We start from the raw sequence: 26,623 nt of genomic DNA, 5'->3' as shown, positions 1-26,623 counted from the left end.
GCTGTGGTGGCGGCGGCGGCGGCGGCGGCGACGACATCTCTTGCCCGCTCGCCCTAGCTTTGTCTCCCTCAGCGCCGGGGCTGGCCTGAGACAGGCCCCGCCGGGCCTCCATTCCCTCGCCCTGACAGGACGTGGCGAGCGGGGCAGAGGGCGGCCGAAAGGGCGACGAGGGTAAACCCCGCCCGCTAACGACAGGAAAGTGACGGTTGCTGAGCGGTGGGAGGGGCAGCGTTCCGTGCGCGGCTTTGAATTCAAAGTCAGTTCCAAGCGGCGCGAGGGCGGGCAGGCGGGGCGGGGCGGCTCTTCCCTTGCCCTACGGTGGCTCCTTTGGGACATACTGCGCAACGGCGGAGCGCGCCCCGCCTCCCCCCGTGACTCCGCCTCTAGATTCGCGGCCAAGCGCCGCGTAGTCTTGGCTTAGCGCGCGCATTGCAGGATCCCCACGATGGGCGATGCAATTGCGGCCGCGTGGAAGTTCGAGAAGTCGTGGTGTAATAAAAATATGGTTCCCACCCCCTGCTCCAAAATACAAATAAAATCCCCTAGAAATTTTAACGGTTATGTTTTTACTTTTGATGATTATTGCCCTATCAACTCTTGCTTTCCTGTGATGGTCATTTAATCTGGAAGATGGTAAGACACAGGTAGAAATACACGTCCTTTACTTGTTCCTGTTCGGTTTCTTAATCAGTCGAGAATGCTTCCTTCCTACTTAACCACCACCGCATAAGGTAGGCAAAAAAAAATATAATCGAAATTATAGATGGGGCCTTTGGAGGCAGAGATAATGGGTGGCTTAAGCTAGTTTATATTCAAGATAGCTTTGGTTTATCGTTCTTCTAAACAGCTCCTCTGAAAGAAGAGGGGAGGAAATACAGTATTTATCTTCATCATTAATTAATCTAGCCTTGTCTGTGTCTGTGTCCTCGATGGGGTGGTGAGTACGTTTGACTGAGCTCAAGCATCTTAAAGAAACCGAAGGGGGGGAGGGAATTAAGTGCTGCTCATTTTATATATTTAGGCTGTGAACGTCATTCCCCCATTTTGAAAGAGCGTTCAAGTTTGTTTGTTTTTCTGACTTCCAAACTCAAAGCTCAAAAAACAAACAGGACCCTGTCCTGGCCCCAGAGCTGATGGGTGCAAATGAGCTGCTGACTTTACAACAACCGCCCCCCCCCCAAAGGCGGTGTATAGTCCTTTAGACCTACAGTCAGCTCGCCTTTCAAACCGATCTTGTAAAGAAAAAGAGACAAATGCTCCACTGTGAATTAAATCCGGACCAAGATCTGCGGTATCGATGGCTGGGGGGTGTGCGCGTGCGTGTCGCAAAACCCGGAAGTGGCCTCAGCGGTTTTAAAACCCAGGAATCCAGGCAGGTTGCCCCCTTCTATACTTTTCCTATCTCTCGTGGCTACAAAGCCTCCGCGGCGCGACCCTCCTCCCCCCCTCCCCTCCTTTGGGCTGGAGCATATCACGTGACGAGGAAAAGAAAGAAAGAGGCGTGGTCTGCGCAGCAGCTGCCAGCCCGGACCTGGGAGGCGAGCTCCGCGCGTTCCAGATGGCCGGGGCCGGTTTCGCTGCCGAGCTGCGGCTGCGGCTTGCGGCGCTCAAAGGCAGGCTGCAGCGCTCGAGCCAAAGCGAAGAAGCCTCCGAGGGTAAGAGCGGGGTGGTTAAAACTGCGAAACCCGCTGCGGGGAGAAGCGCTTCCTGTTTGCATTGAACCTCCCACTCTCCCCTTTAAGCTTAATTGGGCGGTCCTTGGTTTTAGGGTTTGTTTTTTCTTAATTAAAAACCTCCCATTTCTTGGGTATTTTTCACCGGCGGCGGCATTTGTAGGGTATGTGCCCAGTGCAACATTTACGTATAAGCTAAACAAGCTATAGCTTAGGGCCCCACTCTCTTGGGGGCGTGCAAAAAAAGGGAAAAAACTGGATGTAGATTTCCAAAACATGAGAAAAAACACACAAATAAAATAAAACCTACATACAGCAACCGTGTTTTGTGTTGTGTAGGCTCCTATGATATAAGTAATGGGCCCTGTCTGCTTCCTAAAATATCACTGATTTGCTAGGACTTGCCGATCGAAAGGTCGGCGGTTCGAATCCCTGCGGCGGGGTGCGCTCCCGCTGCTCGGTCCCAGCGCCTGCCAACCTAGCAGTTCGAAAGCACCTCCGGGTGCAAGTAGATAAATAGGGACCGCTTACCAGCGGGAAGGTAAACAGCGTTTCCGTGTGCGGCTCTGGCTCGCCAGAGCAGCGATGTCACGCTGGCCACGTGACCCGGAAGTGTCTCAGGACAGCGCTGGCCCCTGGCCTCTTAAGTGAGATGGGCGCACAACCCCAGAGTCTGTCAAGACTGGCCCGTACGGGCAGGGGTACCTTTACCTTTACCTTTATATATAGGGTGCCTACATTCTGCATGAATTGGCTGCATGGCAACATGTGCAAATGGCTTTAGATACCTATTAGATCCATAAATTACCATATAGTATATATTCAACACAAAAAAACAGCGACAATTTGTTGTTGACAAAGGACAGCTGGACATATAAAGGGCCCCATTACTTTCAGTAGCTTACAGCCTTATCAAACCTAAATCCGGCCCTGTATATGCCCATGGAGGTGCAACCAGAAGCAAGGCCTTTCCCCCAGATTAGATGTCTAGGTCTGCATAGGATTGCAAACCTAAGGACGTAGGAAACTGCCTGATCCACACCATGGGCGCATATGGTTTATTGTTGCCAACACTGGCTGGCAGCGGCTCTCCGATGGATTCAGTCGAAGGCACCTTGCCAGCCTTACCTGGATGAACCTGAGGCCTTGGCATGCAAAGGAGGTTCTCTGCTCCTAAGAGCAGTTGCGTTCTCCTGGATTTGTAAAGGGTTTCTCATTCATTATCTATGTTGTGAGGGTTTTGGGGTTTGGGGTTCTGTATCACACTTGAGCCCCTTCTAATTTCTTGGGGGTCATGGATCCAGAAAGGGTTAAAAAATACAATGGATTGATGTACTAGTCAGGCATGTTTTTGTGGCACCTTTGTAGCTCAGTATGAGACTTTTGCTTCGAACCCCACATTGGGTTGTGCAGAAGCTTTTGCATGAGCCGCTCATGTTTTACAGGTTCTGAATACTGATGTTTGTGGGGGAAATACTGTCTTATATGGATTGTGTTTTGAAAAGGTCTTTGTCTCTTTTCATCAACAGATCCCTTCTTAATGCAAGCTTCTGCTACACTGGAAAACTTGACGGACCTTTGTAACCAGCCTGGAGAAAATGGCACACTTTCCAAACTCTTGCAACTTTATACGCAGGTACTTTGCAGTGATGAATTTTCAGCTTTTTAGGCTGCAATTTTAAGCATGCATGCTTGGACAATAGGATTCATAGTATGTGAACTATAATATGGTTTGTACTGGCAAATAAGAGAATTTCCCAGTGAAAGAGTCACTATGAAATAAATGCTTTGTTTGTGGTTAAACTGGAATGAGGTTAAAATTAATAGCACTGTGAATCCATCTTAGAGTTGTATGTTTAAAGGAACAGACCATGGGCAGTCCATGAACCAGTTTATGGGCGTGGTATAAATATTATTTTTATTGATTTATTTACCCTATTTTGTATGTATAAACTGAGGTGCTGTTGTCAAATTTCAGTGACACAAATAAAAAACTAGCTTAATGGTGATTAAGATAAGCTTACGTTTGTGATTCCATTGACTTATTAAATTTGCTTAAATGCAGTTTTCTGCCTTGATCTTTCTGTGGCTTAAACTGTAGAGCAGTTATATATTCTAGTTACTGTTACTGTTTCTGTTTCATTTTCTAAGTGAGATGACTTAAGACAGTGGTTGATAAACACAGCAATACTTGCTACCACAAATTCTTGCCAGCGTAGAGCAGGCACATAGGAAACTGCCTTATCAGGCTTTTATTGATAAAGTCAAGCTTTGCCCACTCCGATTGACAGCAACATTACAAGGTCTTTCTTACCACCCGGAACCTAATCCCTTTTTAACTGGAAATGCCAAAGACTGAAGCTGGAACCTTCTGCTTGTAAAACATGTCTTATACCACTGAAGTCGACCCCTTCCAGAACAGCCTTAAAACTGAGGTACTGAGCTGATTCATTGCATCAGTATATTTGTCAAGGCAGAGAATAGCAGACCTATTATGCTAATATCCACCACAGGATGCTTAATTTTCAAATTCTGAGGTTACAGAGAAGGTATTGGTGACCTGGAAGTGTTGAAGGTAAATGTGGTCTTGCAATGATTAGTGATACATGTCCCCCCCCCCCCCCGGTTTGTATATTCTAACATGCTATCCTGATCTTGGGAAAGGGATTCCAGGATACAGCAATGAAAATACTTGTACAGGTTGAATCCAGCCCAATGCTGGCATTAGCAAATCCATCCTTTGCACTGTGGTTTGTAAACTTATGGTTTAGAAATCCTTGCAGCCTGGTCAGGGGAGAGGGGGGAGTGTAGAAGGGATTTGCTTTAAATCCCCTTCTTAGAAAGTTGACTTAACATAGTACTTTGCTTAGTTGTTTAGTCGTGTCCGACTCTTCGTGACCTACTAGTAACATAGCGTGTGGTCTGTGTGTGTGGTTTGGGAGCTGCACGGCCTGGGGAAAAACAATGCTATCCAGGGTTGCAAAGACTGCAGAGAGAATAATTGGGTGTACTCTTCCCACCTTAGATAAAATCTATGCTGCCAGGTGCCATAAGAAAGCGGCAGAGACAGCACAAGATAGTACGCACCCCGGAAATGATTTCTTTCAGCTTCTGCCTTCTGGAAGAAGGTATAGGGTTATAAAGGCCAGGACTAGCCGCCTGAGAAACAGTTTCTATGCAAATGCAATTCTGGTTCTAAACGCAGCATAAGGGGTTTCTACAGTATAGTGTATTTTAAAATAGGGTTTTAGAGTTTTTAGGGGTTTTTAAATGTTTTATGTAGTTTTGTAGTAGTTTTATGTAATTTTGTGGTAGTTTTATATAGTTTTTATGTAGTTTTGTGGTAGTTTTATGTAGTTTTTATGTAGTTTTATGTAGTTTTTACGTAGTTTTATGTAGTTTTTCAATTTCATTGTCCTGCATGGGACAATGACAATAAAGATATATCGTACTACTCAGAGCTTACTTGGACAGGGTGAACGGTCAGCTAGGAAGGACGGAACAGGTTGCAGATTGTGGTGCTGATATTCTTCCACCTTTTTAAAGGCCGTCCTGGATATCACATATTTTGAGGAGAACCAGCTTGTCGATGAAGACTTTCCAGAGGAGTCCTCTTTGCAGAAAGTTGAGGAACTAATCAACGCACTTTCAGAGCCAGAGATCTTGATCGATGAAAGCGGTACCTCTCAAGAAGTGAGTACTAAGTGTTAAGTCTAATTCGCCTATATTTCTTTAAATTTCATGTAACACACAAAAACAACCTCTAAGCCCTCTTACCTTCAGTGTCTCTGCTCAGATTGTATTCCCATTTTCTTTGTTTTGAATTTTTCAGCCTATAGCATTCAGTGGTATTATCAGCAATAAGTACTGACTTGACACCCGATGGTTGTGTTGAACTGTGTTAACTTTTATTTAGGGAAATTCACTGTTGTCAGGCCTCAAGCTAGAATTTTTGTGTTGGTGGTGGGGTCCCTAAGATGTGAGAGGATAATGCCATACAGTGGCCTGCATCTAAATAAAGGCAACATAACTTAATTCAAAGTTTTTAGGTGCTATTTAGTTAAGTTTTATTCCAGGTAATTTCCTGCTGAAATTAATGGAACTCACCTGGTTATGTTCATGAATTTCAGTGGCTCTACTCTGAGTAAAAGTTAGTTAAATACCACCCATTGAGTTGCCTTAAGATTGCATTATAATAAAAGAAAATGAAATTATATATTTAAAATAAGCACCTGTTGCTTATAATTTTACCTCAGTGCATTTCTACTCATTAGCTAGATTACTGGAAGACAGTGTGACACAAATCCTATGCATGTTTCATGCAGAAGTAAGTTTCACTGTAGTAAGATTTGCTCAAGGATACATTGGATTGCACCCATTCTGATAGGACCCTGCCTGCCTGTTTTGTTTTATTTTGCCACAGTAAAAGCGCAGTCTGTAACCCAAAGTGTTTGTAACCTGAGGTGTTTGTAACCCGAGGTAATACTGTAATTGAATATAATGGAGATAATGCAATGAGGGAAGTACAGGGGGGAAATAAATTGAGACAGGCTTTGCATGTAGAAGTTTTAGTTGTGCACCCAGTCAGCTCTGTTCAGTATATGTAGTTCTACAAACAACTGGGTTTCCTGTGTCTTGTGAATCTGAATCCCTGAGAGTGTGGATACAGTATACAAATCTGATTTGTTTCATGCCGTTGGGAGACATTCATATTAAAAGATATGAAACACTATTTTTTAAAAAAACTTCAAACTCATTCCACCAACTCATTTCCAAATATGCTATGTTTGCCCTTTTTATTCAAGGTTTAGGCATCTTAATCAATGTGGATATCTGATTTATTTATTCATTTCCAGCCACTCGCAGTGCTTGGTGTAGAACTGCTGGAATGTCTTTACTGGAGGAGAGGAGCCTTACTCTACATGTTTTGCCACACGGTGAAAGGAAGGAAGGAGAGGTTGATGAATAAGACCGATTTGTTCAAAAAGGTAAATCCCTTTCTGCTTAAAAAGTTGTTGTTGGCACCCTTCTGTTTTGAGACAACGGCGGAGAGAGCAGGGTTTTGCCTTCAGTCCTGCCCAGCAGAGCAGCAGGACTGCTGATACAGCCGTGGCTACAACACTCCATCATGCTTTGTTGCTGCCCAGCCAGGGTTAAGATTGCTCTGTTAGTTGACATCGTGCAAACTTGGTAAATAAAGCCCAGCATGTTTAGGATTGCACAGATCCTGCCAATCTTTGTCCAGATTTACTTTACAAATTAATGTTTGTCTCTTTTCCTTAGTATATTTGAAAGGTTAGAAAGGTTACCTGACTGTAGGTAAAGGACTGTACCACAGTGGTAGACCCTGTGTTTTGCATTCAGAAGGTCCAGGTTCAATATTTGCCATTGACAGGAGTCTTGCCCAGCCCTGAGACACCAGACAGCTACTGCGAATCAGTGTAGACAATGCTGAGCTGTAAAGTCCAGTCACCTGGCTCAGTATTAAAGCAACAGCTTGTGTTTGCCTTCTTTAGGAGTTGTGTAAATTAAGCGGTACTTTTGCACCTGACGGCTCTCATGCCATGACTGAGTCCTGTTTGTCATATTTAGTACTGTTTTTTCAGCTTTGTGACTAGAAGGGGGGGCACTCTTTCAGAATGAGGAAATGAAGTTTGAGACTAAATACATAAAATGCAGTGCTTATATTTTCTCTTTCAGTTTCTTAATGAAGGAATCCAGTACTTGGTGAAGATGCTTGAGTTCAGGTGTTCTGATCACCCCATTGAAGACTTTGTGTTTCAAGACACGGACACGGCTAGATTAATACATGAAGGTAAATATTCCGTATGGTGCTTTTTTGGTCTACTTTTCTTTTAGAGAAGTTGTTTAAAAGAACACAAATCAAAGATAATCTTGGATATAAGCTATTTTAAGCCACCCATTATCTCTCCCTCTGTAGGCCCCATCTATAATTTTGATTATTTTTTGCCTACCTTAGGAGGTGGCTGGTTAAGTAGGAAGAAAGCATTCTCAACTGATTGAGAAACCAAATAGGAACAAGTAAAGGATATATATTATTAGCTGCCTTATCTTCTACATTAAATGATCCTAACAGGAAAGCAAAAGAACACAGTTGATGCGACAATAAGCTTATTTTTGTTTTTATTATCACAGTCTAAAAAAGTATCACCCTTGAGTAAATTGTGAGATTTTTGTCAATGGACCTCTTACACCCACACTTGAGCCCAGGTCAGGCACAATGCTAAACTATGGTTTACTGTTCCATGCATGGGCCACTGGCTTGCACACTCCCCTATCCACAAGGACTACATTGGTATCCCAATTGGAATAAACCACCTGTGACCAGTATCTTGGGAACTTTATGCTGCACACTACAGAACTTGTAGAGACGCGGGTGGTGCTGTGGGTTAAACCACAGAGCCTAGGGCTTGCCGATCAGAAGGTTGGCATTTCGAATCCCCGCAATGGGGTGAGCTCCCATTGCTCGGTCCCAGCTTCTGCCAACCTAGCAGTTCAAAAGCATGCCAAAGTGCAAGTAGATAAATAAGTACCGCTCCAGCGGGAAGGTAAACGGCGTTTCTGTGCGCTGCTCTGGTTCGCCAGAAGCAGCTTAGTCATGCTGGCCACATGACCTGGAAGCTGTACGCCAGCTCCCTTGGCCAATAAAGCGAGATGAGCGCTGCAACCCCAGAGTCGGCCACGACTGGACCTAATGGGCAGGGGTCCCTTTACCTTACAGAACTTGTGAAGAGGAACAGGTGCAATTTTAGGGATTTCTCTTATATGTTTGTCGCTCACAAATTGCAGCCTTGTCATTTGCAAAATGTAGCTATTAGATAGAAGTTGTACCTATTCAGAACCGCTGCTCGCCTTCAGCTGCTTCTCTCCCCTACCTTTGGCAGGCATATTTAGTGACACCCACCTGCTGGCTATGATGTACTGCGGAGAAATGTGCTACTGGGGGCTGAAGTACTGCAGAGAAGTTAAGGAACGAAGTCGAAGCGTAGAGGCAGGATCAAGCAGGGAGCAACCTGGAAGCTCACAGAGCGAAGTTCTGGACCATCGAGAGACGGGAGAGAAAGTGCTCCTGAAATACATAACTGTGTGCGAAGGACCGTTGAGACTGCATGACTGGGATACCAAAAATGCAAAGCTCATACTGGACTATTTTAAGCAGTTTTCTGCCTAATTGACTTAAGGCCACTGAGAAATTGGGGGCACACATTATTTTTCCTTTTAGAGGCTACATTCCCTTGCAAATAATCCATTGGGGACCACATGACACGGGTGGTTAGAGCACTGCTTTTTTTTCCTTCTCCCCACAAATTACTTTTCCCTCTTCCTCCAAATCTTCACTTAACCACGGTTGGCCTTGGAAGTTCTGAAGCGACAGGAATGTTTGTTGGGTTAGGTGCCAAGGATCCTTCCCCTAGCTATTCCCAGTGTCTTGTCTGGCTCATTCTCCTTGCAGAAGCTTCCACTTTTGCGGGAGAGAATTGAGAGTCAGGAAAACACCAGGGAGCTCGGAGGCCTGACTACAAAGAATGGCAACTAGAGCTTCCCAACTCTCCTTCTCCCAGCAGCCATCGCTTTTGCTGAGCGGAATGAGGGAGGGACTGGGAAGCAGGGGGCTGGCTTGCAGCAGAGGAGATGGGGGGAGTTGCAGAGGAGGGGGTTGGGGCTTAGGTGGAGGCACCTGAGGCCAGGTAGAAAGCTGGGGTCAGCAGAGACGCTGGCAGTTCCTTTCCCTGATTTAAGTGGATGGTTTGTGTTCCCAGAACAAAACTGGGGCAACCTTGTATAGCTCCTTGCGAACCTGAAGGTGTAGTTTGTGCCTTTAAACACACAACATTTAAATACACAACATTTCAGAGCATATCTTGACTTAATTTCTGTACTGTTTACGAAACTGCCGTGCAAGTTATTTTACAGTAATCCTTCTGAAGCTGCTCCAGTTGCCGACAGAGTATAGGTCTCCAGGTAGAGTTTCAGGTAAACCTAAGTTGTTGGCATCCATCTAGAGACAATGGAGTGTGCCGGGGCGGGGAGTGAAGTCAAACTGCTGTGTTAACAGCACCAAAGAAAGATGTTCTGGTTAAAATCCATATAATTTAGCTTTGCTTGGTACATAAAACACATGCGAAATTGCATAGAAATAACTAAAAATGATTACCAAGTAGCTGCAATTACATTACATATTTTTATTATTGCTGTTATTAATAATTATTATTATTTTACCCATTGAAGACTTTGGAGGAAACCCAGTTTGGCATCAACCCTGTGCACAGAGATAAGCAGCAAACAAGGATGCAAAATAAAAATGAGATGTCATTTCCATGTTTGCAGGAGTTCTAGGGTTGCTACTACTTCTGGAGTGACTTTGATGTTGCTGAATTTCTGCTCCCCAGCAGAGAAGTGAAAACTGCAGCAATGTCTCAGTAAAGTGCTCTGTTTCTGGGTGTCTTCCTTTTCTAGAATATTTCATTCTCCCAGCCACTCAGCACCATGTGGCCACTGAATGCACTCAGTCCTTCCTGGGCTGCTCTGGCAATGTTTTGTTCTTTGACAGCCCTTTTTGCATTTTGCTGCCTGTTCATACTTCCCTCTTCTATGTGGATTAGGTGGAAGAGAACAGAATAACCTTTCCATTTAATACTTATTCATTAGCATGGTTTAATTCCCACCTTGGAACTGTTGCATGCTGCAGGGCAGGGCTAACAATAAATATATGCTTGCATCCTACATCAGGTTTTTAAAGGGCCTAATTGGCACAGGAGGGACAATTTGGGATGACAGCAGGGCAGACAGCTCCTCCTCGAAAATCACTGTCCTCCACTTGCAACATTTAGGCTTTTTAAAAAAGGTTGGTGTGCAATGGAAGCTTCTTTTTATTTATTTTTTAAGTTTGTATAAATAAAAATGTATCATTGCAAAAGAAAACCCAACTAATAACATTTCAATAAATTGAAAACAACGTAAGGTTGTCATTGTACTTACCGTATTATTCCAGTATATCAGGAACACTCCTTTCTCCATAATTTTAGTGGGTCAGTTTGCATTCTCCTATAGTAGGTTAATTTAGCCATTGCCACAAGAGACAAGACCTTTTTGAGCCTTTCAAAAATAATAGGATGTAAGCTCTTTTTCCAGGTTTGGTTTTTTTCAATTGTAATTTTTGTAGTCATAATTAGGTCAGATACCATTTCTGTATCATTTTGAAACAATGTTCAAAGCCAAGTCTGCTGGTTCTTTTTTAAGATGGAGAGCTGCATAGGGTGGTGGGGCTGAGGAACAGAGCTGATGGGGGGAGGCAAAAAATGGAAGGGGGAAAAGTTGGGAGGATGGGATGGGTTAATGTGTTTTGAAACAGATGGGAGATAATGAATGGAATGGATTTGTGGAAGTGTTGGTGACTCCTGCCATGTCATAGAATACTGTAGAGTTTGAAGGGAGGACAAGGGTGAACCAGTCCAACCCCCTGCAATGAATTTTCTGCCCAACGTGGAGCCTGAAACCACATTTCTGAGCCTGAGTCTCATGCTCTGCCGATTGAGCTAAGTCCTTTCTTGCAACTTTAAGCCATTGGTTCGTGTCCTACCCTTTAAAGGTAAAGGTAAAGGTACCCCTGCCCGTACGGGCCAGTCTTGACAGACTCTGGGGTTGTGCGCCCATCTCACTTAAGAGGCCAGGGGCCAGCGCTGTCCGGAGACACTTCTGGGTCACGTGGCCAGCGTGACATCGCTGCTCTGGCGAGCCAGAGCCGCACACGGAAACGCCGTTTACCTTCCCGCTGGTAAGCGGTCCCTATTTATCTACTTGCACCCGGAGGTGCTTTCGAACTGCTAGGTTGGCAGGCGCTGGGACCGAGCAGCGGGAGCGCACCCCGCCGCAGGGATTCGAACCGCCGACCTTTCGATCGGCAAGTCCTAGGCGCTGAGGCTTTAACCCACAGCGCCACCTGCGTCCCATGCTCTGCCGATTGAGCTAAGTCCTTTCTTGCAACTTTAAGCCATTGGTTCGTGTCCTACCCTTTAGAGCAGCAGAAAACGAAGCTTGCTCCATGTCCACTGTAGCCAACCAGCGGATGTTACTGACTACAACTCCCATCACCCCTGACCACTATTCGTGCGTACTTTGGAGCGTATTTTTATTGCACCACGACTTCTGGAACTTCCACGCGGCTGCGAATGCTTAATCGTAGGGGTTTGGCTTCTTGCGATGCTCGCGCGCTAACCCAGGACTATGTGGCGCTGGCCACGAATCCGGAGCAGCAGCGCGCAGTTGCCAGCAGGGCTGGAGGGGAGGTGGCCCGAGTGCCTCCCACGCCTCCGGAACAAACCGGAGGTGGAATCCCGGTGGGGGGCGCGGCTTCTTCGCCAGACTTTACTTGCGCGCAAGCAGCCGGGAGCCACCGCGCGCTTTGCCTTTGCGCGGACGCTGCTTTCCTCCTCCTGAGACCCACCTCCAGGTGGGATCCGGGCTCCGACGCCAAGGGGCGCAGGATTCCAGCTGCTGCAGTGCCGGGGGTGCTAAATCGCAGCTGAGTAAGAAGCAGCTGAGTAAGAGACGGGGAGGGTTGCCGGTGCGCCCCGGAGCGATGGCGCAGGGCGGCGGGGAGTGGCAGAGCTTGGAGACGCTCCTGCGAAGCAGCCTGCGCGGCAAGTGGGGGCAGCAGCCGCCGGGGAGGCTCCCGAAGAGCGACGATCGCGCTGGGGAAGAGGAGGAGGAGAAGCAGCAGACGACGACGACGCCCAGCGCCTTGGAGGCCCTGCCGGTAAGCGCGCCACCGCCCCCGAGCCCGCCTGGCGCATCCCAGCGAGGGGAACGGCCGCCGCTTCCAGCAGCGTTGCCGAAAGTTCCCCGTTGGAGCTTCCTGTTCGCTGGGCTTCCCATTGGTCCCTTCACGGCCCCGCCCCTTTGACGCCAGGCACTTGCACTTTCCAATTTTTATTTTATTTTAATATTATAAAGATCGGTGGTGCTCAATGTTTAGGCTTAGTGAATATTAGTTTTTAAGTAAAATTTCTGTGTTATAACTGGAATATGTTATAAGACAATCTCTATGTATTAGAAAGGGAGTTATGCAAGGAGGTTGAGGTGTTTATGTGTAATGACTGTATCTTGACAATGTCATCAGGATCCAAGAGTATTGGAATCTGTGGACTTATGAGCATCAGCAATTAGCATGTGAAGAGGTAAAGGTAAAGGGACCCCTGACCATGAGGTCCAGTCGTGACCGACTCTGGGGTTGCGGCGCTCATCTCGCTTTATTGGCCAAGGGAGTCAGCGTACAGCTTCTGGGTCATGTGGCCAGCATGACTAAGCCGCTTCTGGCGAACCAGAGCAGCGCATGGAAACGCTGTTTACCTTCCCGCCAGAGTGGTACCTATTTATCTACTTGCACTTTGACGTACTTTCGAACTGCTAGGTTGGCAGGAGCAGGGACCGAGCAATGGGAGCTCACCCCATCGCGGGGATTCGAACCGCCAACCTTCTGATTGGCAAGTCTTAGGCTCTGTGGTTTAACCCACAGCGCCACCCACGTACCCAGAGTAAACCTGGGTAAATGTCCTAAGTGTGTACCAGTCTTTAATCCCAGTCAATCTACAGGTGCTGATGAAGTAAGGGGAACCCCTTTGTTAGATGACACCTGGCGGGGGGGAGAGATTAACCATTAGTACTTCAAAGCACCAAAAGAGCTGGCCATTAGAATGCAACTGAATAAAGGATGCTTAGTTGTTAGGAACAGCAGAATTAGGATAAATGCCTTGGACTCCATGGCTCAGAGAACAAGCCCCTCTTGAAATGACCATGCTGTAAGATCTGGGTTCCCTCCATGCGCACTTGAAGGTGTAAACAGGTGAATAAACCATATTTCTCAAAGCTACGACAGGCTCGGCCACGACTTCAATTCTCCAAAGGAACACAGATCCTGGGTGAGTGCCTGGAACCCGCTGGAATCATGCAGAGAGTGGGAGTGGCACCCAACTTTTGTAACAATATTTTGCTGCATGCCATTCCAGTCTTTGAGGGCTGTGAGACTCCAGGGGTCCCAGTGCCTATTCACCCAGGGTCTGTGTTTCCTTTTGGGAATGAGGCACAGCTGAGATTGCGGTGTCCTTATGATATCGGGTTTATTTACACATATATACAACCTGAGCCTACGATGGAGGAGTTCACAGAACAAAAGGGTCTTGTTTTCCCCATAACCACAACCTTGGATTGCAGCAAAAATCTTCCATGGGTTTTCTTCTGCCTTTCCAGACTTCAGCTTTTTCCTCTAGGTTGAATCACAGCGAAAGGTGCTCTCAAACTTAGGATTTTGTCCTCATCTGAGAGCTGAAGAAGGGGCCCCACAAATTTGACATCTTGCATAGAGACCCCTTTCCTTTGCTCTCTTAATGGTCCATCACCCAGGCGATTACTTGGCTTGATGTGTTTTTCACGCTTGCTGGACCCAAGGATTAAATGTCTGGCACCCTGTTTAGCACCCCTAGCCTTGCTTAAATTCTAATACTTGCTGGATCCAGTGATTAAAGATGTCTGGCTGTTATGAGACATTATAGTGGTACCTCGGATTAAGTACTTAATTCGTTCCGGAGGTCCGTTCTTAACCTGAAACTGTTCTTAACCTGAAGCATCACTTTAGCTAATGGGGCCTCCTGCTGTTGCCGCGCTGCCGGAGCACAATTTCTGTTCTCGTCCTGAAGCAAAGTTCTTAACCTGAAGCACAATTTCTGGGTTAGCGGAGTCTGTAACCTGAAGCGTATGTAACCTGAGGTACCACTGTATTAGGTAGATCAGGGGATTATTTGTATATATTAGTATGCTATTATTATTTTTATTTGGAGGTCCATTGCTGGGCATATTCACACCATAAATTTAAAGCATATGACTTCCCCCAAAGAATCCTGGGAACTCCAGTTTGTTCAGGGTGCTGGGAGTTATAGCTCTGTAAGGGGAAAACTACCATTCCCAAGATTCTTTCAGGGAATTCATGGGTTCTATATGCATGGTGTAAAGCTGCCTGGTTCTGATACCGTTAGCATATATTTTGCAGTAAACCTTGTTTTAAAAATATGCATTCTTATATATGTGAAGAGGAAATTTTGTCAGGGGCTGCTGTTAAGTTTTTATGTTTCCTAAATTATTTATGCATAAATATTTAAATTTTATTTTCCAGATAGATGTGAAGTTATACATTATGTCCTACCTCACACCCAAAGATCTGAGTAATTTGGGAAGCACCAACCACTACTGGAAGCTAACAATCCAGGATCCCTTGCTATGGCGTTATTTTCTCATCCGCGATCTTCCTTCCTGTCATTCTATTGATTGGGAGTCAGTTCCTGATGCAAACATATTTAATAAATCCATTTTTGAACTTCATAATAGTGCCTCATGTGACTACATGGCTGCGTAAGTATCCTCTAAAATTCCATATAGGTAATGTACATCTTTATAGGCATATGAAGGATTGTGCTGAATGCCTCCATATTATATATATATATATATATATATATATATATATAAACAAAAAAAGGAAAAGGATTTATGATAGCATAAATTAATGGACTACTCTTCAGTAATAAGTAATTTAAAGGTACAATTTCATGCTAAAGCCTGATTCTAAAATTACTCCTCTTTTTGTAAACATTCTTTAACTCTTGGCATCAATTATATACTTGCCCATTCGTATATCATTAAATTCTGTTGGGCTCTCCGAGTTCTCAGCACTGAGCATTTTCTTGTGTTTCTTGTGTGGGGCCCTTCATAGAATCATAGAATCATAGAATAGAATCATAGAATCATAGAGTTGGAAGAGACCACAAGGGCCATCGAGTCCAACCCCCTGCCAAGCAGGAAACACCATCAGAGCACTCCTGACATATGGTTGTCAAGCCTCTGCTTAAAGACCTCCAAAGAAGGAGCCTCCACCACACTCCTTGGCAGCAAATTCCACTGTCGAACAGCTCTTACTGTCAGGAAGTTCTTCCTAATGTTTAGGTGGAATCTTCTTTCTTGTAGTTTGGATCCATTGCTCCGTGTCCGCTTCTCTGGAGCAGCAGAAAACAACCTTTCTCCCTCCTCTATGTGACATCCTTTTATATATTTGAACATGGCTATCATATCACCCCTTAACCTCCTCTTCTCCAGGCTAAACATGCCCAGCTCCCTTAGCCGTTCCTCATAAGGCATCGTTTCCAGGCCTTTGACCATTTTGGTTGCCCTCCTCTGGACACGTTCCAGTTTGTCAGTATCCTTCTTGAACTGTGGTGCCCAGAACTGGACACAGTACTCCAGGTGAGGTCCGACCAGAGCAGAATACAGTGGCACTATTACTTCCCTTGATCTAGATGCTATTGATGCAGCCCAGAATTGCATTGGCTTTTTTAGCTGCTGCGTCACACTGTTGGCTCATGTCAAGTTTGTGGTCAACCAAGACTCTTAGATCCTTTTCACATGTACTGCTCTCAAGCCAGGTGTCACCCATCTTGTATTTGTGCCTCTCATTTTTTTTGCCCAAGTGCAATACTTTACATTTCTCCCTGTTAAAATTCATCCTTTTTGTTTTGGCCCAGTTCTCTAATCTGTCAAGGTCGTTTTGAAGTGTGATCCTGTCCTCTGGGGTGTTAGCCACCCCTCCCAGTTTGGTGTCATCTGCAAATTTGATCAGGATGCCCTAGAGTCAGTGGCGTAGCGTGGGTTGTCAGCACCCGGGGCAAGGCAAGTAATTTGCACCCCCTAACCCGTGGATTCGCGCCCCCTAACCCGTGGATTTGCGCACCCTAACCCTAACCCCCAGATGTTGCGCCCGGTGCGGCCGGCCCCCCCTGCACCCCCCACGCTACGCCACTGCCTTGAGTCCATCATCCAAGTCATTGATAAAGATGTTGAATAAGACCGGGCCCAAGACAGAACCCTGTGGCACCCCACTAGTCACTCTTCTCCAGGATGAAGAGGAACCATTGATGAGCACCCTTTGGGTTCGGTCAGTCAGCCAGTTACAAATCCACTGAGTGGTAGCATAGTCAAGTCCGCATTTTACCAGCTTCTTTACAAGAATATCATGGGGCACCTTGTCAAATGCCTTGCTGAAATCAAGGTAGGCTACATCCACTGCATTCCCTTCATCTACCAGGCTTGTAATTCTGTCAAAAAACGAGATCAGGTTAGTCTGACATGACTTATTTTTCAGAAATCCATGCTGACTATTGGTGATCACAGTATTCCTTTCTAGGTGCTCACAGACTGTTTGCTTAATGATCTGCTCCAGAATCTTCCCTGGTATTGATGTCAGACTGACTGGGCAGTAATTATTTGGGTCCTCTCTTTTCCCCTTTTTGAAAATAGGGACATTTGCCAGTCTGCCGGGACTTCGCCTGTTCTCCAGGAATTCTCAAAGATGGCTGCCAGTGGTTCTGAGATCACATCTGCCAGTTCTTTTAATACTCTTGGATGCAGTTCATCTGGCCCTGGAGACTTGAATACATCTAAACTAGCCAAGTATTCTTGTACTATCTCCTTAGTTATTCTGGGCTGTGTTTCCTCTGCTGAATCATTTGCTCCAAATTCTTCAGGTTGGGCATTGTTTTCTTTATTGGAGAAGACTGAGGCAAAGAAGGCATTGAGGAGTTCAGCCCTTTCTGTGTCCCCTGTTTGCATTTCACCATCTTCTCCTCTGAGTGACCCCACTGTTTCTTTGTTCTTCCTTTTGCTACGGACATACCCATAAAAGCCTTTTTTGTTGCTTTTAACCTCTCTAGCAAGCCTGAGTTCATTCTGTGCTTTAGCTTTTCTGACTTTGTGTCTACACGTGCTGACTATTTGTTTGAATTCCTCTTTGGTGGTTTCCCCCCTTTTCCATTTTTTGTACACATCCTTTTTTAATCTTAACTCAGTTAAAAGTTCTTTAGATAGCCACCCTGGCTTCTTTAGGCACCTTCCATGTTTCCGTCTCATTGGTATTGCCTGAAGTTGTGCTTTTACTATCTCCCTCTTAACAAACTCCCAGCCATCATGAACTCCCTTTCCTTTTAGTATTATTGTCCATGGGATCTCACCCAGCACTTCCCTAAGTTTTATGAAGTCGGCTTTCTTAAAGTCAAGAAATTGAGTCCTAGTATGCTTGGCTGCTCCTTTCCACTGTATAGTAAACTTCAGAAGAGCATGATCACTCACGCCTAATGATCCTTCCACTTCTACCCCACTAACCAGGTCAACTCATGCTGAGTCTTGCCTTACTCCTCCTAAGACTTGGCAATCAGTTTTCATTATTATGGGGTGGGTTGTTGCTTTTTAATTTTTACACAGGTACAAGAAGTGTTACTCCAGGCGTAAAAGATGTCCGAAAGCCGGCCGGCCCCATTACGGATCCGTCACTTCCTTTCTGCAGTCGCTGATCACGCAGGCAGAGCCTCGCTTTGCAATGTTTGGGCCGGGCTTGGAAAATCTGGACGAGTCTTTGGTGCACAGAATGATGGCGAGCCCACATATTTTGCCGCTGGCCGGTAGACCTTCTAGACAAATGCACGGTAACGTCATTTTCTTTTCTTTTAAACAAGCAAACGAAAAGGGCCATGGTGAACATTTGAAGCCTTCTTATACTGTGTGGGATGTTTTCTGACCCTGCTACAGAACGTGGTTCAGCTGGAGGCAGAGTGGGACCAGCCCTACCCGTTAGGCAGAGAGAGGCAGGGGCTTCAGGTGGCAAATGCTGGTGGGGAGGTAGAGATTGGATGTTTGTGTGTGTGTTATGCAGCCTGCCCCCTGTAGGCCCCAAGCTACCCTTTGAAGAAGTAAGATTCAGCTGATGGCCCAGTGAGTTGTCTTGCTGTCTTAGGGAGCATCATGTCTTGGGCGGGTCTGACAGAAGGTGCCAAGTATTGTGCCTTGCCACTGACCCATTGGGGACGCAGGGGGCGCTGTGGGTAAAAGCCTCAGTGCCTAGGGCTTGCCGATCGAAAGGTTGGCGGTTCGAATCCCTGCGGCGGGGTGCGCTCCCGTCCTTCGGTCCCAGCGCCTGCCAACCTAGCAGTTCGAAAGCACCTCCGGGTGCAAGTAGATAAATAGGGACCGCTTACCAGCGGGAAGGTAAACGGCGTTTCCGTGTGCGGCTCTGGCTCGCCAGAGCAGCGATGTCACGCTGGCCACGTGACCCGGAAGTGTCTGCGGACAGCGCTGGCCCCCGGCCTCTTGAGTGAGATGGGCGCACCAACCCCAGAGTCTGGCAAGACTGGCCCGTACGGGCAGGGGTACCTTTACCTTTACTTACTGACCCATTGTCTCTCCTAAAGCATGCTGGCCAGGGTGGTGGTTCTGTGAATTAATGGAGGACTAAGATTTGACAAGGGGACGCGGGTGGCGCTGTGGGTTAAACCACAGAGCCTAGGACTTGCCGATCAGAAGGTTGGCAGTTTGAATCCCTGCAACGGGGTGAGCTCCTGTTGCTGGGTCCCTGCTCCTGCCAACCTAGCAGTTCGAAAGCACGTCAAAGTGCAAGTAGATAAATAGGTGCTGCTCCAGCGGGAAGGTAAACGGTGTTTCCATGCGCTGCTGTGGTTCGCCAGAAGCGGCTTAATCATGCCGGCTATCGGTACGCTGGCTCCCTCGGCCAATAAAGCGAGATGAGCGCCGCAACCCCAGAGTCGGCCACAACTGGACTTCACTGGATTTGACAGGACCAAGCCATGGCTTTTTGCTGCCTAAAGTAGAGGATCAAGTTGGCCTGTTTGTCCACATGCCCAACGCCAGGGTTGGTCAAGTTATTTTGGCACCTGTATTAGAAAATTCACACAAGCCCTTCTGTCCCTCCCTGGAGCAGAGCCTAAATAATTTATTACACAATTTAAAAACAAAACAAAAAAAACCCACTCTGTTGTCCATGACGCTTAAAACAGCAGCTGCTTCAGTTTGCCTAATATCAGTGCCAGTCTATTATATCTGTGGAATTTCCAGTTCATGTTTCAAATGACACACTAGGCTGCCTCTGAAGGAACCGGGCAGAGGGCCTTCTTGGTAGTGGAATGCCCTCCCTTCAGATGTCAAGGAAATAAATAACCATACAACTTTTAGAATACATCAGAAGGCAGCCCTGTATGGGGCCATTTTTAATGTTTGATGTTTTATTATGCTTTTATACTTATTGGAAGCTGCCTGACCAGAGTGCAGAGTCAGATGGACAGGATTCAAATAATAAAATTATTATTATTATTATTATTATTATTATTATTATTCATATATGATCTTCTGAAAACCTACTAGCTCTCAGATTCTTTGCCTTTCATTTCTTCTTTCTTTGTTTCAAACAGGGATAGGATCAGGGGTCACATTTCGTTTGAATGGCCAGAAATTCACCATTTTGACATTGTATACAAAAACTAGGTAAGTTGTTATCCATTTGCTGTTTTTCGCTTGCTTGCTTTTTTCTTCTCGAGTAACGGTATTCCAGCAGGGATAGGATTGTCCCAAAAGAAGAAAATTCTAGATTCTATCATCGTGTAGATTCACACAGGAATTTTCAAACACTAATTGGATTGTCTCAAGAGGAGAGCAAGCCCATTGCAAGAAGTGCTTATTCTGTGCAGGTTTATTCCAAGGAAACCTTTGGCCACAATCTGGGACGTGGCCTCATTTGCTCTGTTCACTCAGCAGGAATGTGGAAACTTGGATCCCCAAGAGCCAGAGTAGACCTGTGAATTGTTAGTCTGCTTGAACTGCCTGGCCTAGATGTGTACAAAAGACTACACTGTTCTTTCTTAAGGCACTAGTCCTTAGCATCTTCAGTTTTGCGTAGTTTCTCCCTTCCTTCCTTCGTGCATAGTATCTGAAGAAACTGGTTTCTCTCCTCTCTGTCCAGCAAGGAAAGACTCAGAGCGAAGGAAGAGGACACTGATCCTGTCAACAAGATGTTCTCTACAGAGTCCAGTATTGATGGGAAAACACATTACAATCTGATCGAGCCTGTTAAAAACATGTGCAGACAAATCGATGGGTTCATCTATGCTGCAGATGCCGAGGTTGATAAAAGTAAGGAGCTTTGCTCTGTGTGGGTCAAAAAGGAATAATTATGTTATACCACCCAATCTGTTGGGGGATCTGTTGTATTCTGTATAGTTAGTTGTGTGTATATGCTTTATACCAATGAAAACCTTTACAAACTAAATAAACGTAAAGGCTTCTGAATGATGCCAACATAGCTTTTAGGGTACAGCTGGCAGAGGGTGGCAAAGCCTTTATCTTCCTCATTCTCTTTTTGCAGGAAACAACCGTCAACTTGAATTTGACTGGCTGGCAGCCATGCTTGACCCAGTCCTTGGCCCTACAGATAGGCCACTGCTTGTCCTGTCCTGCGTTTCCTGTGCTGAGATCGAAAGGATTCCTTGTGTTTACATGGCGCATCAGCTGCAGCTGAACCTGCTTGGCCCGCGGCCATGGATGGTAGCATTTATTATTATCATTATTTTGCTCTTGTTTGTTTTGTTTAAGTGTCTGCCCCAGCCTGCATTCCACTTTTGGAATTATGAAACAGATTGACAATAGGTTCTGGAAGCACTGTTACTCCACTTGGTGTAAATTGAGGCTGCCAATCTATTCTCAGTTATATGGGAGTAATCCCTGTTAAACCCAATGTGACTGACTTCTGAGTAGATCTGTATAGAATTTAACTGTAGGTTAAAGAACTGGCCTGTACCTAGGATGGCTTTTTAAAAAAAAAAACCCAAAGGATTACAGTGGTACCTTGGGTTACAGACGCTTCAGGTTACATACACTTCAGGTTACAGACTCTGCTAACCCAGAAATAGTACCTCGGGTTAAGAATTTTGCTTCAGGATAAGAACAGAAATTGTGCAGTGGCGGCGTAGCGGCAGCAGGAGGCCCCATTAGCTAAAGTGGTACCTCAGGTTAAGAATGGACCTCCAGAACGAATTAAGTTCTTAACCTGAGGTACCACTGTACAGTCGTATCTTGGATTCTGAACACCCTGGAACTCGGACGTTTTGGCTCCCGAACGCCGCAAACCCGAAAGTGAGTGTTCTGGTTTGCAAACGTTCTTTTGGAACCCGAACGTCCGACAGGGCTCCTGCAGCTTCTGCTTAGCTGCCGGAGCTTCTTGCAGCCAATTAGAAGCCACGTTTTGGAACTGAATGTTTTGGAACTCAAATGGACTTCCAGAACAGATTCCGTTCAACTTCCAAGGTACGACTGTATGTCTATAGCAGCCTGCAGGCCAGACTTACCGTATTTTTCGCTCTATAACACGCATCTGACCATAACACGCACGTAGTTTTTAGAGGAGGAAAACAAGAAAAAAATATTCTGAACGAAACAGTGGGTGCATGATTTTTATGGTTCATGCTGTGGCCACAGACATGTGATCTGATGGTGAGTTTGGGGTAGCCCAATGCAAAAATCCTGAGGATCCATGTGGATCCGTGCTTTGTAACCACGTTTTAAGTGGGGAGGGAAGGAAAAGCACTCAAGGGAGCACGCGTGGGGAAGGAACTTTTTGGTGAGCTGAGCGGGGAGAAGGGAGGGAAAGAGCACTGTTGCTTTAAAGGTATACTTAAGGTACTTGCCCTGTGCCTGGGTTTTTTTCCATTTAACAGTTTGCAGCCTTTTCCTTCCGCTCCTTGTTTTGAGGCAGAATAGATTTGAGCAAGTGAGGAGGACTTGGATTGCAGGGGATTCACCATTAGCTGTGTAAAAGCGCTCCTCCTTGCAGCCTGAGTGATAAGCAGCCACCAGCAGCAATAGAATGGAGCACAAAAAAGTGGTAGGGGCACTAGGACCCAGACAATGCTCGAATCTATCCTGCCCGAAAACAAGCTGCTCCCTCCCAGCGGATCAGCTGAGACGTGGGGATTTGCGAAGTTTTCCCCTCTCCCTCATCCCCAGCCTTTTTTCTTTAACTTCCTGGTTTTCACTGCGTGGCTCAGAGCTCGAGGTTGGTTTTATTTTGCTGCTGGTTGCTTAAATTTTATCTTTCCTGCCATTCCTCTGCAGCCTCATTGCTCTGTTTAGAGAGCGCACGGACCTTTGCTAGCGTCTGTCCCTCCTCCCGTGTAAGCGGCTGCTGCCCGCTTTGCTGCCATGGCTCTCCTTCCCTCCCTCCTCCCCGGCTCCAGGTCGCTTTAAAGCAAGCAAAGCGAGAGCCTCGTAGAGTGTGTAAGCACTCCCGCTTTGCTTGACTGACGGCAGCCATGGCTCCGATCCGTGCATTCGCTCCTTAACACGCACAGGCATTTTCCCTTACTTTCTAGGAGCAAAAAAGTGCACGTTTTTGGAGCGAAAACTACGGTAGTCCACAAGGGCATTTTCCCTGCACTGTGCTCACCTGCTCACATGTCATATGTGATACCAGGTGTGGGACAGGCAGAGATGCAGCTGCCAATTGGCAGCCTTAAGGTGCATCGCGAGTTGTGCATTGCCAAGGGAAAGCAGGCTTTAGCTGATGACTGGTGGAGCCAATGCCTGCCAGATAAATGGTGTAAAACAGTTCACTCCACAGGAAGTTCGCTCACAGAGGCAATGCCTGCAGAAAGCAGGCCAGTGTGGTGTAGTGGTTAAGAGCGGTGGACTCGTAATCTGGTGAACCGGGTTCGATTCCCCGCTCCTCCACATGCAGCTGCTGGGTGACCTTGGGCTAGTCACACTTCTTTGAAGTCTCTCAGCCCCACTCACCTCACAGAGTGTTTGTCGTGGGGGAGGAAGGGAAAGGAGAATGTCAGCCGCTTTGAGATTCCTTCGGGTAGTGATACAGCGGGATATCAAATCCAAACTCTTGTTTCAGCTCCATGCCGATCAAGCTGAAACCTCAAGCACCTAAGCTTTGTGTAAGATACTGACATTTGCTTCTTTCTTGGCTTTTACAGGTTCAGGATACTGAAGTTTCCACCTTGGATGGACTGGTAGATGGAATTCAGTGGCTACTGGAAGAAACCGAATGTAAAAATGCCCAGTAAATCAGGCATGCTTACAAATGCCAGTGTGATTTAAAAGAAAAGAAAACAAATGCCTTATTTACAAGCAAGACTTGAGGCGGGCACAATTTCTCCCTAATTTGACACGAGCTGAGAAGAGGTTTTTGTGCATAACACAGACCAACATTGCCCTAAACCTGTTGCTATTTAAAATGCAGACTGGATAATACAGAAAAGGGAGGGATTATACCTTAAGGGGGGGGGGGCATTGGCATAGTGGTGGCGCTCCTCTTATGCTAGTGCCCCTCCCCATTGGCAAGTTTATCCCGTAGTAAATCTCCTCTGAGAGGTGCCAGGCTGCTGCCATTTAAATTTCCCACAATGACTTCAATGTAACATTGCTTTGGGGCAGCACCAGAGAATTACGATGGTAGGCACTCAATCCTGAGCACCAGATTTATTTATTTAAAATGTAAGGTGGGGGCGGGGACTGGCAGCTGCCCAAAGATGCCATGTGGTGATGCCAGGCTTGCTGGATTCTAGTTGTGTTAGGCTGTTGATGGTGCTGACAGTATCCAATGCAAGTTGGAATGTCAAGCTTTTAATCAGGTAATTCTGGACCATAATGCACACGTTTAGTGGAATAGACGGGTAACTGATGGACATTTCTTGGAGTGGAGAATATGAATGACCATTTTATCAAGTGCACATAAGAGAAAAGTTGGCCATGTGCCCCCACCCAAGTTTATTGTTAATGCCCAACATGTTTCCGAAAATGATTTTCCTTCAGGGGTCAATCTAAAACCCATACAAAAACTTAGTTTCTTTCTTTCTTTCTTTCTTCTTTCTTTCTTTCTTTCTTTCTTTCTTTCTTTCTTTCTTTCTTTCTCTCACTCTCTCGCTCTTACCGTATGTCTCAGAAAACCACTTAAAACATCTTAACAAAGAAACTTGCTCTGGTCAAATTCATTGGGAACAATCAATCAAACCTTACCTCTTGTTCTCTAACTCACACCTGCAAAACAGAAAACTGTTGCTGGTATAAACCAAACACAATAACTTGAAATACAATGCAGTGTCTTTCTGAACCCAGTTCTACTGGAAACTACAAATACTGCTTTCTCAGAAGGAAAAAAAGGAGGGCATTGGTGAAAGAGAACAAATAAAACAATATCAGAGCACTTTCTATTTACGCTTTTTGTTGGAACATTGCAGGAAGAAAAAAAAAATACTATGGAGGTTTCTTCCCTTGGCCATATGAAGCTATGAGGTTGAATGCCCTACTAAATGTTCGCTTATACAGAGGGGGTATTTTGAAGGTTGTTGAGTTTGGCCGACTGTAGAAAAGGTTTTCTTTTTACAAACACATTCAATCGCATACACATTACTGCATGCCCACTTGGGGCAAGGAGAATTTCACCGTGTCTTTGGATGGATAAAGTTCTTCGTGTGTGTCTACTGTTTCTCACAGTGATGTGTGTTTACTGTGATAAGTTGCCAGTTGTTAAACGAAAACCAGAACAAGGGAGGCATGGCAAAACAAAGGAGAAAAACTCAAAATATTCCTCCAAAAGTTAGCTGTAGTTAATAATACTGCCTCCAGCAGTGGCTGGAGAGCATCGCCATCGTGGCCAGCAGTAATCAGTAACCTTATCCTCCATGAATTTGTCTAAACCAGGGTTTCCCAAAATTAGGTCTCCCGCTGTTTTCTTAGACTACAACTCCCATCATCCCTAGCCAGCAGGACGAGTGGTTGGGGATGATGGGAATTGTAGTCCCAAAACAGCGGGAGACTCAAGTTTAGGAAACCTTGGTCTTAACCTTTTTTTAAAGACATGCTGGCCATTACTACCTCTTGTAGTATTCCATAGTTTTAACTATGCATGGCATCAACAAGGGCTTTATTTTGACCTAAATGTGCCTGCATTCAGCTTCATTGGCCATCCCGAAGTTCTGGTATTATGAAAGAGGAAGAACAACCTTTTTCCATCCATTTTCTTCCTCCACGCCGTGTCTGCCCACTCTTCGTTGCCTTTCCTATTAACTGAAGGTAAAGGGACCCCTGACCATTAGGTCCAGTCGTGAGCGACTCTGAGGTTGCAGCACTCATCTCGCTTTATTGGCCGAGGGAGCCGGCAAACAGCCGCTTCTGGCGAACCAGAGCAGCGCACGGAAATGCCGTTTACCTTCCCGCCGGAACAGTACCTATTTATCTACTTGCACCTTGATGTGCTTTCAAACTGCTAGTTTGGCAGGAGCAGGGACCGAGCAACGGGAGCTCACCCCGTCACGGGGATTCGAACCGCCAACCTTCTGATCGGCAAGCCCTAGGCTCTGTGGTTTAACCCACAGCGCCACCTGCGTCCCTCCTATTAACTAAAAGGTCCCAAATTCACAAGCCGCTTCCTTTTGAGTACGTGCCTACAGCATAATCTACAGCCTAATACATATATATAGCTAAGCAAGCTCTACCACAGCCTTGCATTGCTATGCCCATTCCCTTGAAGTAGGAAGTCTTCCTGTACAAGTTGGAGCCAGTGTGGAATAGTGGTTGGCATGCTGGACTAGGACCTGGGAGATGAGAGTTTGAATCCTGACTCGGCCATGAGTCTCACTTGGACCAGTGGCTCTCTCTCGCCTTAACCTACCGTGTAAGACTGTAGTGAGATTGGCGGAGGCATGGACACCACCTTGAGCATCTTAGCGGAAAGATGGGGTATAAATGTAAAAAAATAAATGTAGACTTCACTAGTGGAGGGCAATAGACAAAGCAGCCCAGAGGAAGGAGGGGGGAGTTGTAACAGTTGTAGATACAGACGTGTTTTAACTTACTGCTAATTGTCTTTAAATGATTTAAAATTGATTATTCTAATATTTCTTTTAAACTGCCTGAAGGTTTTGCTACAGTCAAATTATATTACTATGTTTTGTTAAATAAAAAAAATTAAAATGTATGAATCGCCTTCCCCTTAAGACTAAGGTGACTTATGTTTAAAAAAAAATGTAAAGATAAATAAAGCTAGG

At 45.8% G+C, this 26,623-nt stretch overlaps 2 protein-coding genes and 1 long non-coding RNA gene across 3 annotated transcripts; 2 read left to right on the top strand and 1 right to left on the bottom strand.

Annotated features, from left to right (window-relative positions):
• Positions 1 to 1,495: 1,495 nt before the first annotated feature.
• On the top strand, positions 1,496 to 10,655 carry RIMOC1 (RAB7A interacting MON1-CCZ1 complex subunit 1). The gene is made up of 6 exons (XM_079995096.1): positions 1,496 to 1,655; positions 3,203 to 3,309; positions 5,220 to 5,366; positions 6,530 to 6,661; positions 7,374 to 7,488; positions 8,579 to 10,655. The coding sequence occupies exons 1-6, from the start codon at positions 1,559 to 1,561 to the stop codon at positions 8,863 to 8,865; spliced, it is 885 nt and encodes a 294-aa protein (XP_079851222.1). The 5' UTR covers positions 1,496 to 1,558; the 3' UTR covers positions 8,866 to 10,655.
• Positions 10,656 to 11,691: 1,036 nt separating this feature from the next.
• Positions 11,692 to 24,780, top strand: LOC307226311 (F-box only protein 4-like). The gene is made up of 7 exons (XM_079995047.1): positions 11,692 to 12,450; positions 14,860 to 15,095; positions 17,991 to 18,211; positions 19,988 to 20,060; positions 20,536 to 20,705; positions 20,938 to 21,116; positions 23,552 to 24,780. Exons 1-7 carry the CDS (start codon positions 12,274 to 12,276, stop codon positions 23,639 to 23,641), a joined length of 1,146 nt encoding a protein of 381 aa, XP_079851173.1. The 5' UTR covers positions 11,692 to 12,273; the 3' UTR covers positions 23,642 to 24,780.
• On the bottom strand, positions 24,488 to 26,530 carry LOC307226395. The gene is made up of 2 exons (XR_013843363.1): positions 24,631 to 26,530; positions 24,488 to 24,593 (listed from the first exon to the last, which is right to left on the bottom strand). It is a non-coding gene; the product is annotated as an uncharacterized lncRNA (long non-coding RNA).
• Between the last annotated feature and the right edge of the window lie 93 nt (positions 26,531 to 26,623).

The sequence above is a fragment of the Podarcis cretensis genome, assembly GCF_951804945.1.
Source record: "Podarcis cretensis genome assembly, chromosome: 11".
Lineage (NCBI taxonomy): Eukaryota > Metazoa > Chordata > Lepidosauria > Squamata > Lacertidae > Podarcis > Podarcis cretensis.
This window is presented reverse-complemented; position numbering and strand designations above follow the sequence as displayed.